The 11818-nt window shown below is 44.2% G+C and overlaps 1 protein-coding gene across 1 annotated transcript; it reads right to left on the reverse strand.

Annotated features, from left to right (window-relative positions):
• Nucleotides 1–2112: 2112 nt before the first annotated feature.
• On the reverse strand, nt 2113–3270 carry LOC101772613. Its single transcript, XM_004974617.1, has one exon. It carries the CDS (start codon nt 3268–3270, stop codon nt 2113–2115), a length of 1158 nt encoding a protein of 385 aa, XP_004974674.1.
• Nucleotides 3271–11818: the final 8548 nt, after the last annotated feature.

Here is an 11818-nt window from a genome sequence, read left to right on the forward strand (position 1 = left end):
ACTTTGTTGAAAATCATGCACCTATGTATCATAGCCTTGTTGTTTTCTTAATTTCACTCAATACCTTATCCTTTGAGCTGCAACAAACAAGTATGGCAGGCCACTCTTTGTTTCTTTATGCATGTGTGGTAGGTGAGAGTGCCTCCATGATTGTTCCCGTGATCACAAAATCAACCATTAGTGTAAATGAAGCTCATAAACCCTCCAAATTATGTTTAGATGCTTAATCCTTCTCCAATTTCGAAAATTAAAAATTAACTCAGAGCTAGAAATAAGTTTGAAAATATTTTAGAGGAGTTTTGAAGCATCAAAAATATTTGTAAGCCGAAAGGATTTCCGAGTACTTTAACTTTGGTTGCACCGGTATCGTTCATTCTCATGAATTGATATGAAGCAATTTCGATTTCAACCGTGGGGTATTGGGTTTAGGTTCTAATTTTGACCAAAAGTGAGGGAAATTTTGAATGAAATAAATAAATATGGCTTAGAAAAATTCTAATTCTAAGAAAACTAATGAGTTTTTCAAGTTTAAGTAAACCAAAATCTTATGGTCACACGAGTCCTAGCATGCATAAAAAATTTACAAAGTAAGAACACTGCAGGCTCTACTCATGTGTTTATCATGAAAACAAGTCAGGCTAAACATCATGGTCAAGATGAAAAGTCTGATAGGATAGGTATACATGGTTCTGGTTTTCCAAGAAAAATCAAATAAAAAATTCGGATGGCTCAAGTCATTGGCTTATGAAAAAGAGAGGAATAGAAAAGAACTGAGCTAATTAAACTCCAAATATTGTTCTGACTGAAGGTTCAACTAATTAAATGTTCACCAGGTATGACATAGCAAAATCTGCGACTCACTTACTTGACTCTTCACATGACTCTAGGGTTGTCCTCCCAGTAGCTTATTCTTGATTCGATGATCGAGTTGCCTCCCGCAAAGCATTTCGTTTATAGTCTATAGCTAGACTCTTCAATTCTTCAGTTTGGACCAGCACTCGGTGTCGGTGCTGCAGTCTTTGGCACCCATTTCTTCACTATCTTTGGCTTTGATGCAGGCACATGCTTGGCTATCTTTTTGATCTTCATAGGCTGGTGTTCTTCCTCCTTTTGGTCGATAGCAACTTTTTCTGCTGGCTTCTTTTCTTCTACTTTCTTATTTTTCTCCTCCTGCTTGACACGACGATGTGCTGGTATATACTTGCTAGAAATTGTGTTGCATACCTCCAAGTGTGGGTGAAACTTGAACGCGCTCATATTGCCATTGATGTAAAACTTGATCTTGCCCTCCCCAACATCTATGTTTGCTCTTGCAGACTTCAAGAACGGCCTTCCCAGAATGAGTGGGGTTTTAGCTCGTTCTCATATCTCAAGTATCACGAAGTCAACAGGGACAAAGTGATTCCCGATCTTCACGGGTACATCTTCAGCAATGTTTTCAAGATAGCGAACGGTGTTGTCCATCAACTCCAGGTACATAACAGTTGGTTCTTGCTCCGGCAGGCATAGCTTCTCGAACACAGCTTTAGGCATGACACTCACACTTGCCAAGATCACATAATGCCCTTTCGAACATCAGTGCTCCAATTGAACACAGGATGGTTGGACTTCCAGGATCTCTTTTCTTCTCGGGAGCTTGATTAGCGATTGCAGCACTGCACTCTTCTACCATCTTGATGTGATCTGTAGGGAATTGCAGAATCTCTCGCTTGTTCATTAGGATATCCTTAAAGTAGTGAGCATAGGTTAGAACTTGTAGAGCATCCAGTAGTGGCATATTGATGTTCAACCTGCGCACAACTTCAACAAACTTCTCAAACTATTCATCAGTTTTACCTAGACGATAGCGTGGTTTCTCTGGCAGAATCTTTGTGACATCTTGATTGACCACCTCAAACTCTGGCTCCTCTGTTTCAATCTCTAGAGCTGGGGTAGGTGTCTTCTCCTTTGACTTCATATCTGCTTCTGCAGCTGATTTAAGCTTCCTAGCTCCCGCCGGACTTTCTAGATCTTTTGTTTCCTTACCTGAGCGAGTTTGAATAGCTTTAGCTGACTCTGGATTCATCGGTTGTCCTGGCAACTTCCCTGATTGCTTGTAAAATGCCTAGCTAACTATGTAACTTTAGTCTCTAGCATCTTCATCATGTTCATCACTTGGTGGGTTGAACTTCCGACCTCTGTCACTTTGCTGTTAGTATTTTCCATAATCTTGCCCGTAGCCTTGAACTTAGTGATAGTGTCTTTGTTGATCTTGCCTTGCTCCTCCATGAACTCCTTCAGCTGAATGCGTAGAGACACTATGTTCTGAATAAATGAGCTTACATTGAATTGAGGTCTATTCTGTCCATACTGATAGTTGGATGGTGGAAACCACTCTCCCTTCTTCATGTAGTCTAGCAACTTTGCTTCCTCTGAACAGTTCTTCCTAATATGGCCATAGTCGCCACACTCTTCATATGTTGATCTTGCTTCTACTACCTTCAGGTCTATAGCTTGAGCTTCCTTTATCTCCATCTTCTCTAGTCTCCTCATCAGCGAGTCCATCTTTTTTTTGAGTAATTGATCACGCTCCACCTGCAACACTCCTTGTGTATTTCTAGTAGGTTGATCTTGGAATAGGCACCCAGATGATGCCCATGCATCGTTGTCCACAACCTTCTTATATAACTTGAAATCTTGAGTTGGGGTGAGGTCTATAATTGATCCTCCAGCCGATGTGTCGATAATTGCCCTTGATGCTGGTGTCAGCCCTTGATAGAACTTCTGGACTAGGTCCTCCTTCGGGTACTTATAGTGTGAAATTGCGCGGATGTAGTCATTGAAATGCTCATGAGCTTCAGCAATCGTCTCGGAAGTATATTGAGCAAAAGTAGGTATCCTACTTCTGGGATTCTGAGTCTTGGTTGGCGAATAATGTTCAATTAAGAAAGCCTTCATCAACTTATCCCAATTCTGAATTGTTGCCACCGGTAGAGAGTAAAACCATTGAAGCGCTCTTCCAAGTAGAGAGTAAGGGAACAACCTTGTCCTTAGTTGATTTTGAGTAACTCCATCCACGTCGAAGGTGTTGCTTAGTTGCGTAAATGCTTGTAGATAAAGATTAGCATCATCCTTGGTAGTGAAAGGTGAACTCTGCAAGATCCTTAGTCTTGAAGTATCGATCCCAAATGGTCGGCCACCACCACCCAATTCATGGATAGGTAAGTCATTGATGTTCGGGATGCAATGTTCCTTGATAGTAGGCTCTTGCTCTGGTTGTTGATCTCCCATTGCAGGTGCTTGCGGTACTTCTAGAGCAATTGCTGCTCCTCCTAGACTTGCTGGTGGTGTCAACTTTGGAGTAGATGATGATGGTTATGATATTTTCGACACTTCCAATTCTTCCTTAATAGCTGAAGCTTCGATCTCTTGCTTTCTTGCTTATGCTAAATGTCTTCCTTGCCTGTAAAGTTTTTCTGGATCATCCATAAAATTTTTCGATTTGTTGGAGAGGTAGCCGTCCATCTCCTGTTAGCGTTAGTGAAAGCAAACACATATATACAAGAACTAGATCTGAAATTTTGATTGAGATTGGAAAAAAAACAAAAAGATTAAAAAGAAAAGACTGTATCATGAAGAAAGCAAACACATATATAAAAGAAAAGACTGAAAAATCAAGAACAAAAGGTTGTATCTATAGATTCATAGTTAAACTAGAACTCGACTATTAGTTCCCCGTCAACGGCATCAGAAAAGCTTGTTGACAGCTGCTAGTATGCCAATTTGCCAACCGCAAGCGTATGGATCAATTGTAGCTCTTCCCTCAGAGTATTCTCCTAAGGTTTATCAATCCGTGGAACTTATAGCACAAGATCTATTTCAACTAGCATTGTTAGTATTAACTTGGTGTTAATGAGAGATTCAGATCCAATCTACTAAGCATGTATAAATAGATAACACATAGAGCAAAGGTAACCAATCTGGAGCAACCTAAACTATGCATATGTTGTAATTTTGAGTGTGGATAGCAAAGCAACACAGGTATGATCTTAGTAAAAAGCATCTTTAAAGCTACACCTCCGGTCCGGATCCCGAAACCCCCCACCTTACATAACAAAGATTCTGACACGATCACCTCTATCAGCGCAAGCAGGTTAAGAGCATGATCATAATAGCATGTCATACTAATCGGTAGATCAGGCATGCAAATCTGGTCACCATGACCACAAGAACACTCTTGGCAATCTATCATCGGTTCATAGATTGAAAAGCAAGCAAACCTGCTAAAGCGTAAGACCGTCAAAGGAGATACTTAGATCGCTAAGAACATGAACCCATCTATTGCTTCACGATGAATAATTGTACATTACAAGATCACCACTGATATCCTACCTTGACCTTGATGACTTCTATCTCCAGAACTCTAGTGTGATCTTCCTCGTAGGGTGATCACACCTACAGAGGTTCGCCTACGCTAGCCTCCGACAAGTGTATGGCCCTCGGCTCTCCAGAGAGGTGTCCCTCAAGCTTCTTCTGCTTTCGTGCTGCTTCATGTTGAGTACATCATCTTGGATATGGGGCTCGGTGGATTTTTTGGGGTATTTATAGTCTAGAGAGTGTGTGGCAAAATTTGGAAGGGTAGGGGGTGAAGGAAACCCCCAGGCCAATCGGCCTGGGCCTTCATTTTGGCCCTTTGCGTCCTACTTCGTCTCCAAGTCTCCCCTAGTGCTTTGAAGTCCTATTTTCACTTGCATGTGGGCCTAGCATATCGGTTGCTTTGGAATGAGATTGATCTTTAATGACTTTCCAAATCTCCGCTTGATCTTCTTTGATTCCTCTTTGATCCCAAAGTGATCCTTGTCATATCTTCACAAACTTAGACCTTAAGTCATCTCAAAGGATTGCTTGCCAAAGATGGGCGTTGGAAGGCTCCAGAAGACTCTAGGCCGATCAGCCTAGGCTCCTCTAGGCCGATCGGCCTAGGCCCTTCCTAGGCTCGTTGGCCTCCATCTTTGTTTGGTTCAATGCTCGTTCAGTGCTTTGTCCAAAAATGTACTTTTAGGTCCAATTCCCTGCAAAAATAGAACATCCACCAAAATATGTTGCATATGTGAAATGACCGGTTTATTAGGTGTAATTAATAGTTTATGTATTAAATTCATGTCACTATTGAAGATAAGTAGGGGTAAAAGTATGTTAATAGTGAGCGTCAACAATAGTGTGTATGGTTATAACATTGAAGAGAATGAAATGCAAATATTTATAAGTTGTTGTTGGTCCTGGAGGGGAACCTACCTCCCTACCAGTCCCCAAGTTTTAGGAGCATCAGGATCTGTCAGGGAGGACCTGAGCCGGCTTTTGCGTCATTGCAAGACACATCTCAGGGTCATTCCTAGACACATCACAGGGCAAAGCCTGAGTTACACCATTCTTTGTAAAGTAGGTTATGACGAATCAATGGGAGCTTTAACTATGTGAGCTCTTGACCGAGAGCCTCATCTATCTAGATAGTTTAATAACTCTGCGCAGAGGTGTCCACTTTACCCGCACGCCCGATCAGCCCATATCTTGTACGGAGGTGGTACTGACCTATGAGATTCGTACCCACCCATGTCTATTCCTAGAAAACATTCTCTCATTCCGTCCATAGATACGGCTCAAGTCTAAACAGGGGTCACACTATGTCCACTTGTGGACTCTATCCCAGGAAAAGATGCATCATAACTTGACATACAATGTCAACAGGTCCTATGGACCTCAACTCGTGACCCCTGCCCCGTGCCGACCAGACCCGGGACTATGTGAAGGTCCTACTCTAGTCTATCTGATGCTCATCGTGGCCCCTTGGACGGTTTATTAGGTTCGATTGGTGGGGTGTGAATCAAGGCCTCACATGTTTAGGCACTCCCGAAGGCTGTACCTTTTCGGCACGTGCGGCTGTACTATCCACTAGAAAGACTTTCATATGAGCCAGTCCTCATATGACTAGAGTAAGCCTTTATGATAGGATCCTCTGTCGAGGTTACCCTCTTACTCAAGTGTCCAACCTTAATTGGTTTCTAGACTCACTTTAGTTATTTTTATTCCCTTTTAGAAGGAGAAAATTCCTTATTTAACACTAGGAAAATGAGTCATTCCTTTCTTGGCCCTGAAATTTTCTTCATTCTTTATTTGACACTCACTTCAACTTTCATCTCTAATATGACACTACCGTCCGTTCCGTTAGCTTCTGCCGTTAGGGACCCTAGGACGCGCTGTCAGATAATTTGTTTGGGGTCAAAATTACCCTCCGTCCCAAGCGTGCCTCTCCCGTTCCTCTTCTCTCCTGTGCATCTCTCCCAACTCCCGTGCTCGAACCCTAGATGAAATCCGGTGACGGGCGGCGAGATTCAGGGCGGCGGCTGGTCGTTGGCGATGAGATGGAAGGAGACCCGGCAGGGGAGGATGTGGGTCTGGTCGGCGGCTCCCTCGGGCGGGGGGCGAAGGCTGTGGGCGCGAGCCTCGTCGGCCGGCACGCGAAGGCAATCAACAAAGAGCAATCATTAGGTTCGGCTGCCACCACCTCAATCAATCATTTTTCCTGTGTGATACAAATGCAACTGCTTTTGATTTATAAGAGTAAACTCAGTTTAGACCTTAACTTGTTCATAACCAATGCAGAATAGTTCAGTAGCATGCATGAACAACAAGTGTTAGGTTCAGTGACAGTTTGTGCAACTTTTAGTGGAACAAGTGATGATAGGATGTGTTGTCCAAGTAAAGGATCGGTGGTGCTGTTTTGCTGATCTTCCAGGGAGAATCTAGTGATAGTGTGTGGATATCTATCCTAAGTTCCTAATAACTCATAGATGAACAATGAATGGTATATTGAATTGAAGCCATGCTTGTTTTATTCAAAATGCAGGGAGCACATTCGGGCGGGCTTCGGGGGGCCATGGAGGGTCTGATAGTGCGTAATGCCTTCGATTCATCTAAGCAGTGCAAAAGTGATGTGCAAGTAGCAGTGTTGATTCCTTAAATTGTTCTTTTCATTTGCAGGATGGATCCAAATTCAACGTATTTGCTAGAAATTAGACTGTTTGGCAACAAAAAGAGAGTTAGAAAGTATTTTAGATGTTTCTATTTTGATATGACTGTTGATTCATACTTGACAAACTATAAGGATTTACTTAAAGAGATTGTAGAGAAGTACCCTCCTGGTTATTTGGAAGTTGCTCATCTTCAATACTATGACCATGATATGAAAGAATTCCCTGAAGTTAATTCTGACCAAGATTTGTTGTCTATGTTTGAGAAAAATTCAAAGACAAAGGTTGTCGACATGTTCATTTCTTACTGTGATCCCTCTGAACCATTTGAGCCCATCAAAGAGTGGCATGGTGATGTGCAAATGTAGGCTACAACCAAGAATATTGCAGAAGATGAGGATAGGTACCTTTGCAACCTAGTACCAAAGAATGAGCATGTAGGTGTTGATGAGGAGGTCATGTACTTAGAGAAGACACCTTGTGAAGATACAAATAAGGCTATGATTGTGCATAAGGATAAGACAAAGAAAAGTATGAGAGTGAGGATGAGAGTGAGGATGAGGATAAGGATGAGGATCAGGATGAATTGGAGATTGAGTCAGGGGCTGAATTAGAGGATGACCAAGAGTTGGAAGGACATGAGGCAGAACATATTCCAAATAGGGAATATAATAAAGAAGACCCTCCAATGGTAGTTGGCTCAACATATCCTAGCATGGTAGAGTTTAAGATTGCATTATCTCAGCATGCAATCAAACATGAATTTGAGTATAACACAGAGAAGAGTGCACCATATAGGTTCAGGGCCTATTGTTCAAGGTGGGAGGAAGATAATTGCCCATGGAGACTACATGCTTCTACAACAAATGATATGTGCACTGTAGTGGTAATTATTCAGCATAAATAATTTCTGTTTTTTTCTAAATATTTAATCTGTTGTGTTGGTGTAGCTAAATAGTGATGTTAATCTTTTGTAGGTGAAGAAGAATCCTTATGATCATCAGTGCTCTAGTACAAGGAGGAGGAAGAAGGTCAAGAATGCCACCAAGCATTGGGTACGTGCTAAAGTTAAGGACTGACTCATTAAGGATGGATCACTTACTGCAATGGTGTTGAAAAAGAAGCTGAAAGAACACTACAAGGTGAGTGTCCACTACAAGAGAGTATGGATGGGTAAAGAGCTAGCATTGAGGCAGATTTATGGTGACTGGGACAACAGCTTTGACAATTTGTATAGGTTTAAGGCACAAGTTGAGAGCACTTGCCCTGGTAGCCTAGTAGTGATAGATCATCACACAATAAATGGGAACATCAGATTTAAAAGTTTTTTCTTTGCCTCGAAACCATGCATTGATGGGTTCATAAGTGGTTGTAGGCCATACTTAGCAATAGATAGCACTTTCCTGATAGGCAAGTTTAAGGGGCAGTTAGCTAGTGCTTCAGCTATTGATGGCCACAATTGGTTATTTCCTATTTGCTTTAGAGTATTTGATTCTGAAATAAATGATAATTGGAAATGGTTCATGGAGAGAGTTAGAGAGGCCATAGGATCACCAAGGGGTTTAACCATATGCACTGATGTTGGCCAAGCAGTGATGTCAGGGGTAGGTGATTTGTTCCCAGAGGCAGAACATAGGGAATGTATGTTTCACTTGGTGTCCAATTTTAAGAAAAAGTTTCATAGCAAGGTTTTTGATGACCACCTTTGGGCGGCAGCATACTCATGGAATCCATGTTTGTTTGAGAAACATTGGGCTGCAATGGAGGCAGCAAAGCCAAGGCTACTAATTACCTTAGGAAGTGGCACACTAGGCTGTGGACAAGGAGTCAGTTCTCAACCATTTCCAAGGTTCATTATGTAACCAACAACTTGGCTGAGTGTCGGGGATACATCCCCAATACCCGCAAGGAAGGAAGAAGTCAGACTCCTACTAGGATTCCCTTGTAATCCTATTAGGACTCATCCCGTGTAATCCTACTAGGACTCATCCCGTGTAATCCTACTAGGACTCCTCCTTGTAATCCGACTAGTACTCTGCCCCCTGGAGTATATAAACGAGGGTAGGGGTACCTAGCTCGGCAGGTCACACCTCAACACCCAAGCGCAGGGCGCAATATACAAACACCCTCAAACAGGACGTAGGGTATTACGCTACTCCGGCGGCCTGAACCTGTATAAATCTGTGCCTTGTGTCCTCGCTTTTACATTTAAGTTCTAGGTCCGGCGATCCCCCGCTACACATTCTGCTACCTCAGGTACCCCTTGGTAGACGGCCGGTATAAATCACCGACATTGGCGCCCACCGTGGGGCAGATCGTTGAGATCATCGGGTGAGCTTGAAGGACCTCATCTTCAAGCCGGTGTTCGCTTTCAAAGTGGGCGCAACCTTCGTCTTCGACTCCTGACTTTGCATCACCGATGGCACTGGGTCCTTTCAATGCTAAATCATTGACAACCAGGAGAAGAAGCGTCTCGACGGGAACTCTCTTCCACAAGAAGCAGAAATCTCGCCAAGAAAATCGACAAATTAAACCTCAAATCAAGGTTCAACTGCAAATTCGTACTCCAACGACGACTTCGGGTTCGACCGCGATTCGGACTCGAACTTCGACGCCGGCTCCGGGTCCGACCGCGGCTTGAACTCGGAGTCCGACGGCGACTCCGGGTCCGACTACAACTCGGAGTCCGACGGCGACTCCGGGTCCGAGTACAACTCGGAGTCCGACGGTGACTCCGGGTCTGGCTACGACTCCGAGTCCGACGACGACTCCGGGTTCGACTGCAACGCGGAGTCCAACGGCGACTCCAGCTTCAACTCCGACTCGAAGTCCGACAGTGACTTCGAGTTTGACTACAACTCAAAAGTCGGACTACATCACAAGCCCGCTGACGACTACAGGTGGCTCGCCGATGATTTCTTTGACTATGTCGCGGGCACGCCGACGACCACGGTCAGCTTGCCGATGACCCCGTCGACTACGGGCGGCTCGACAACGACTTCGACTACTCTCCTCAACTACTTCACTCGGCAACACACTGATGACTACTTCGTCATGACACTCGCCGACGACTTCTTCGAGTACGTCGTGGCACTCACTGACTACTACGGGCGGCTCGCCGACGACTACTCCGACCACATCGCGACGCTCGCTGACGACTACTTCTACTACTCGTCTCGACTACAAGGCTAGTCGATGGTGGACTACTCCAACTCCTCATGTCAACTAAAAAATGAGTCAGGGCAAACTTCGCATCATCGACAACTAGTCAGAATCGCCTCCGACTAGTCGACTTCGTCAACAACCGTTACGGCTTCATCAACGACCGTCACGGCTTCATCAACAATCATCCACGAATCAAGCTAAGTCACTTTTCTAAATTATTTTCTAGCTTATTTTCCATTTGCGCACAACGCGTGCTCTACTCGCTGGAGGGCAGCAAACTCTTGCGCAATCGTGCAGTCTCTTTCTTGTCGCAGTAGCGACTACTCTCACTTTTGTCTTCTCTTAAGGTCACTACTCTTCTTGAGCAGAACACGCCTTAACTCGTGAAAGCCTCAAGCACATCTGTCACGCCTAAGCCCATACACGTATATGAGACAACGATCTCACACACGCAGTGGCAACGGCTACCCAGAGACTGAGAGCCTAATCACAATAGGCTAACTACTCAGGAAGAATATGTCCGAAACAAGAGCATGACACAACTTTCATATTGATCACTGAACAGATTTTAGTAGTTTCAATATTCAAAAATGCTACATAACGTATGCATCTTTTCTTTCAGGCCAAGCTTCGGCGACAATGCTCGTCGTGATGCTAAGCGTGCCTCCAGAGGTACAGACTAGTTCCCGAACTCGGGGGCTAAGCACCAATCACTACTTGGAATATCTCCAGTGGCTCAGCTAGCGCCCAAGCTCGGGGGATGAACGCTGCAAAGCTACTCAACATGGCTCCTACGACTCACCTGGCACGTAAGCTTGGGGGCTGGACGCTGCAAGACTACTCGGATGATGACTTGAGCGAAGATTCAAGATCCTTGAGTTGATTATTCAATCAATTCAAGGCTCGGGGGCTGATAAGCTACACCCAAGATTTTTTCAAGCTAAAAGAAGAAGATTCGAGATGTTGACCCTCAGCCTGATTCTACGACTCAACCTAAGGCTCGGGGGCTACTCCATATGGAGTGCGACTTTTGTCGCCCTCCATACATGAAGACTACAATATCAAGTTGATCAAGGCTTTGAGCACACCATAGCCTCATGGCAGCTTTGAGAGGCTTTGAAGATTCTGCCAGATAAAGTACTCGAGGAACACCAAGACTACTCGGCGAATATCTTAAAAGTACTCGAAGACTGCTGCATTCGACTATGAAGCGCTCGGGGGCTTGTTGGGGATACATCCCCAATACCCGCAAGGAAGGAAGAAGTCAGACTCCTACTAGGATTCCCCTGTAATCCTATTAGGACTCATCCCGTGTAATCCTACTAGGACTCATCCTGTGTGATCCTACTAGGACTCCTCCTTGTAATCCGACTAGTACTCTGCCCCCTGGAGTATATAAAGGAGGGCAGGAGTACCTAGCTCGGCAGGTCACACCTCAACACCCAAGCGCATGGCACAATATACAAACACCCCCAAACAGGACGTAGGGTATTACGCTACTCCGGCGGCCCGAACCTGTATAAATCTGTATCTTGTGTCCTCGCTTTTACCTTCAAGTTCCAGGTTCGGTCCCGCTACACATTCTGCTACCTCGGGTACCCCTTGGTAGACGGCCGGTATAAATCACCGACACTGAGTGCTCACAA

The sequence above is a fragment of the Setaria italica genome, chromosome VI (genome assembly GCF_000263155.2).
Source record: "Setaria italica strain Yugu1 chromosome VI, Setaria_italica_v2.0, whole genome shotgun sequence".
Lineage (NCBI taxonomy): Eukaryota > Viridiplantae > Streptophyta > Magnoliopsida > Poales > Poaceae > Setaria > Setaria italica.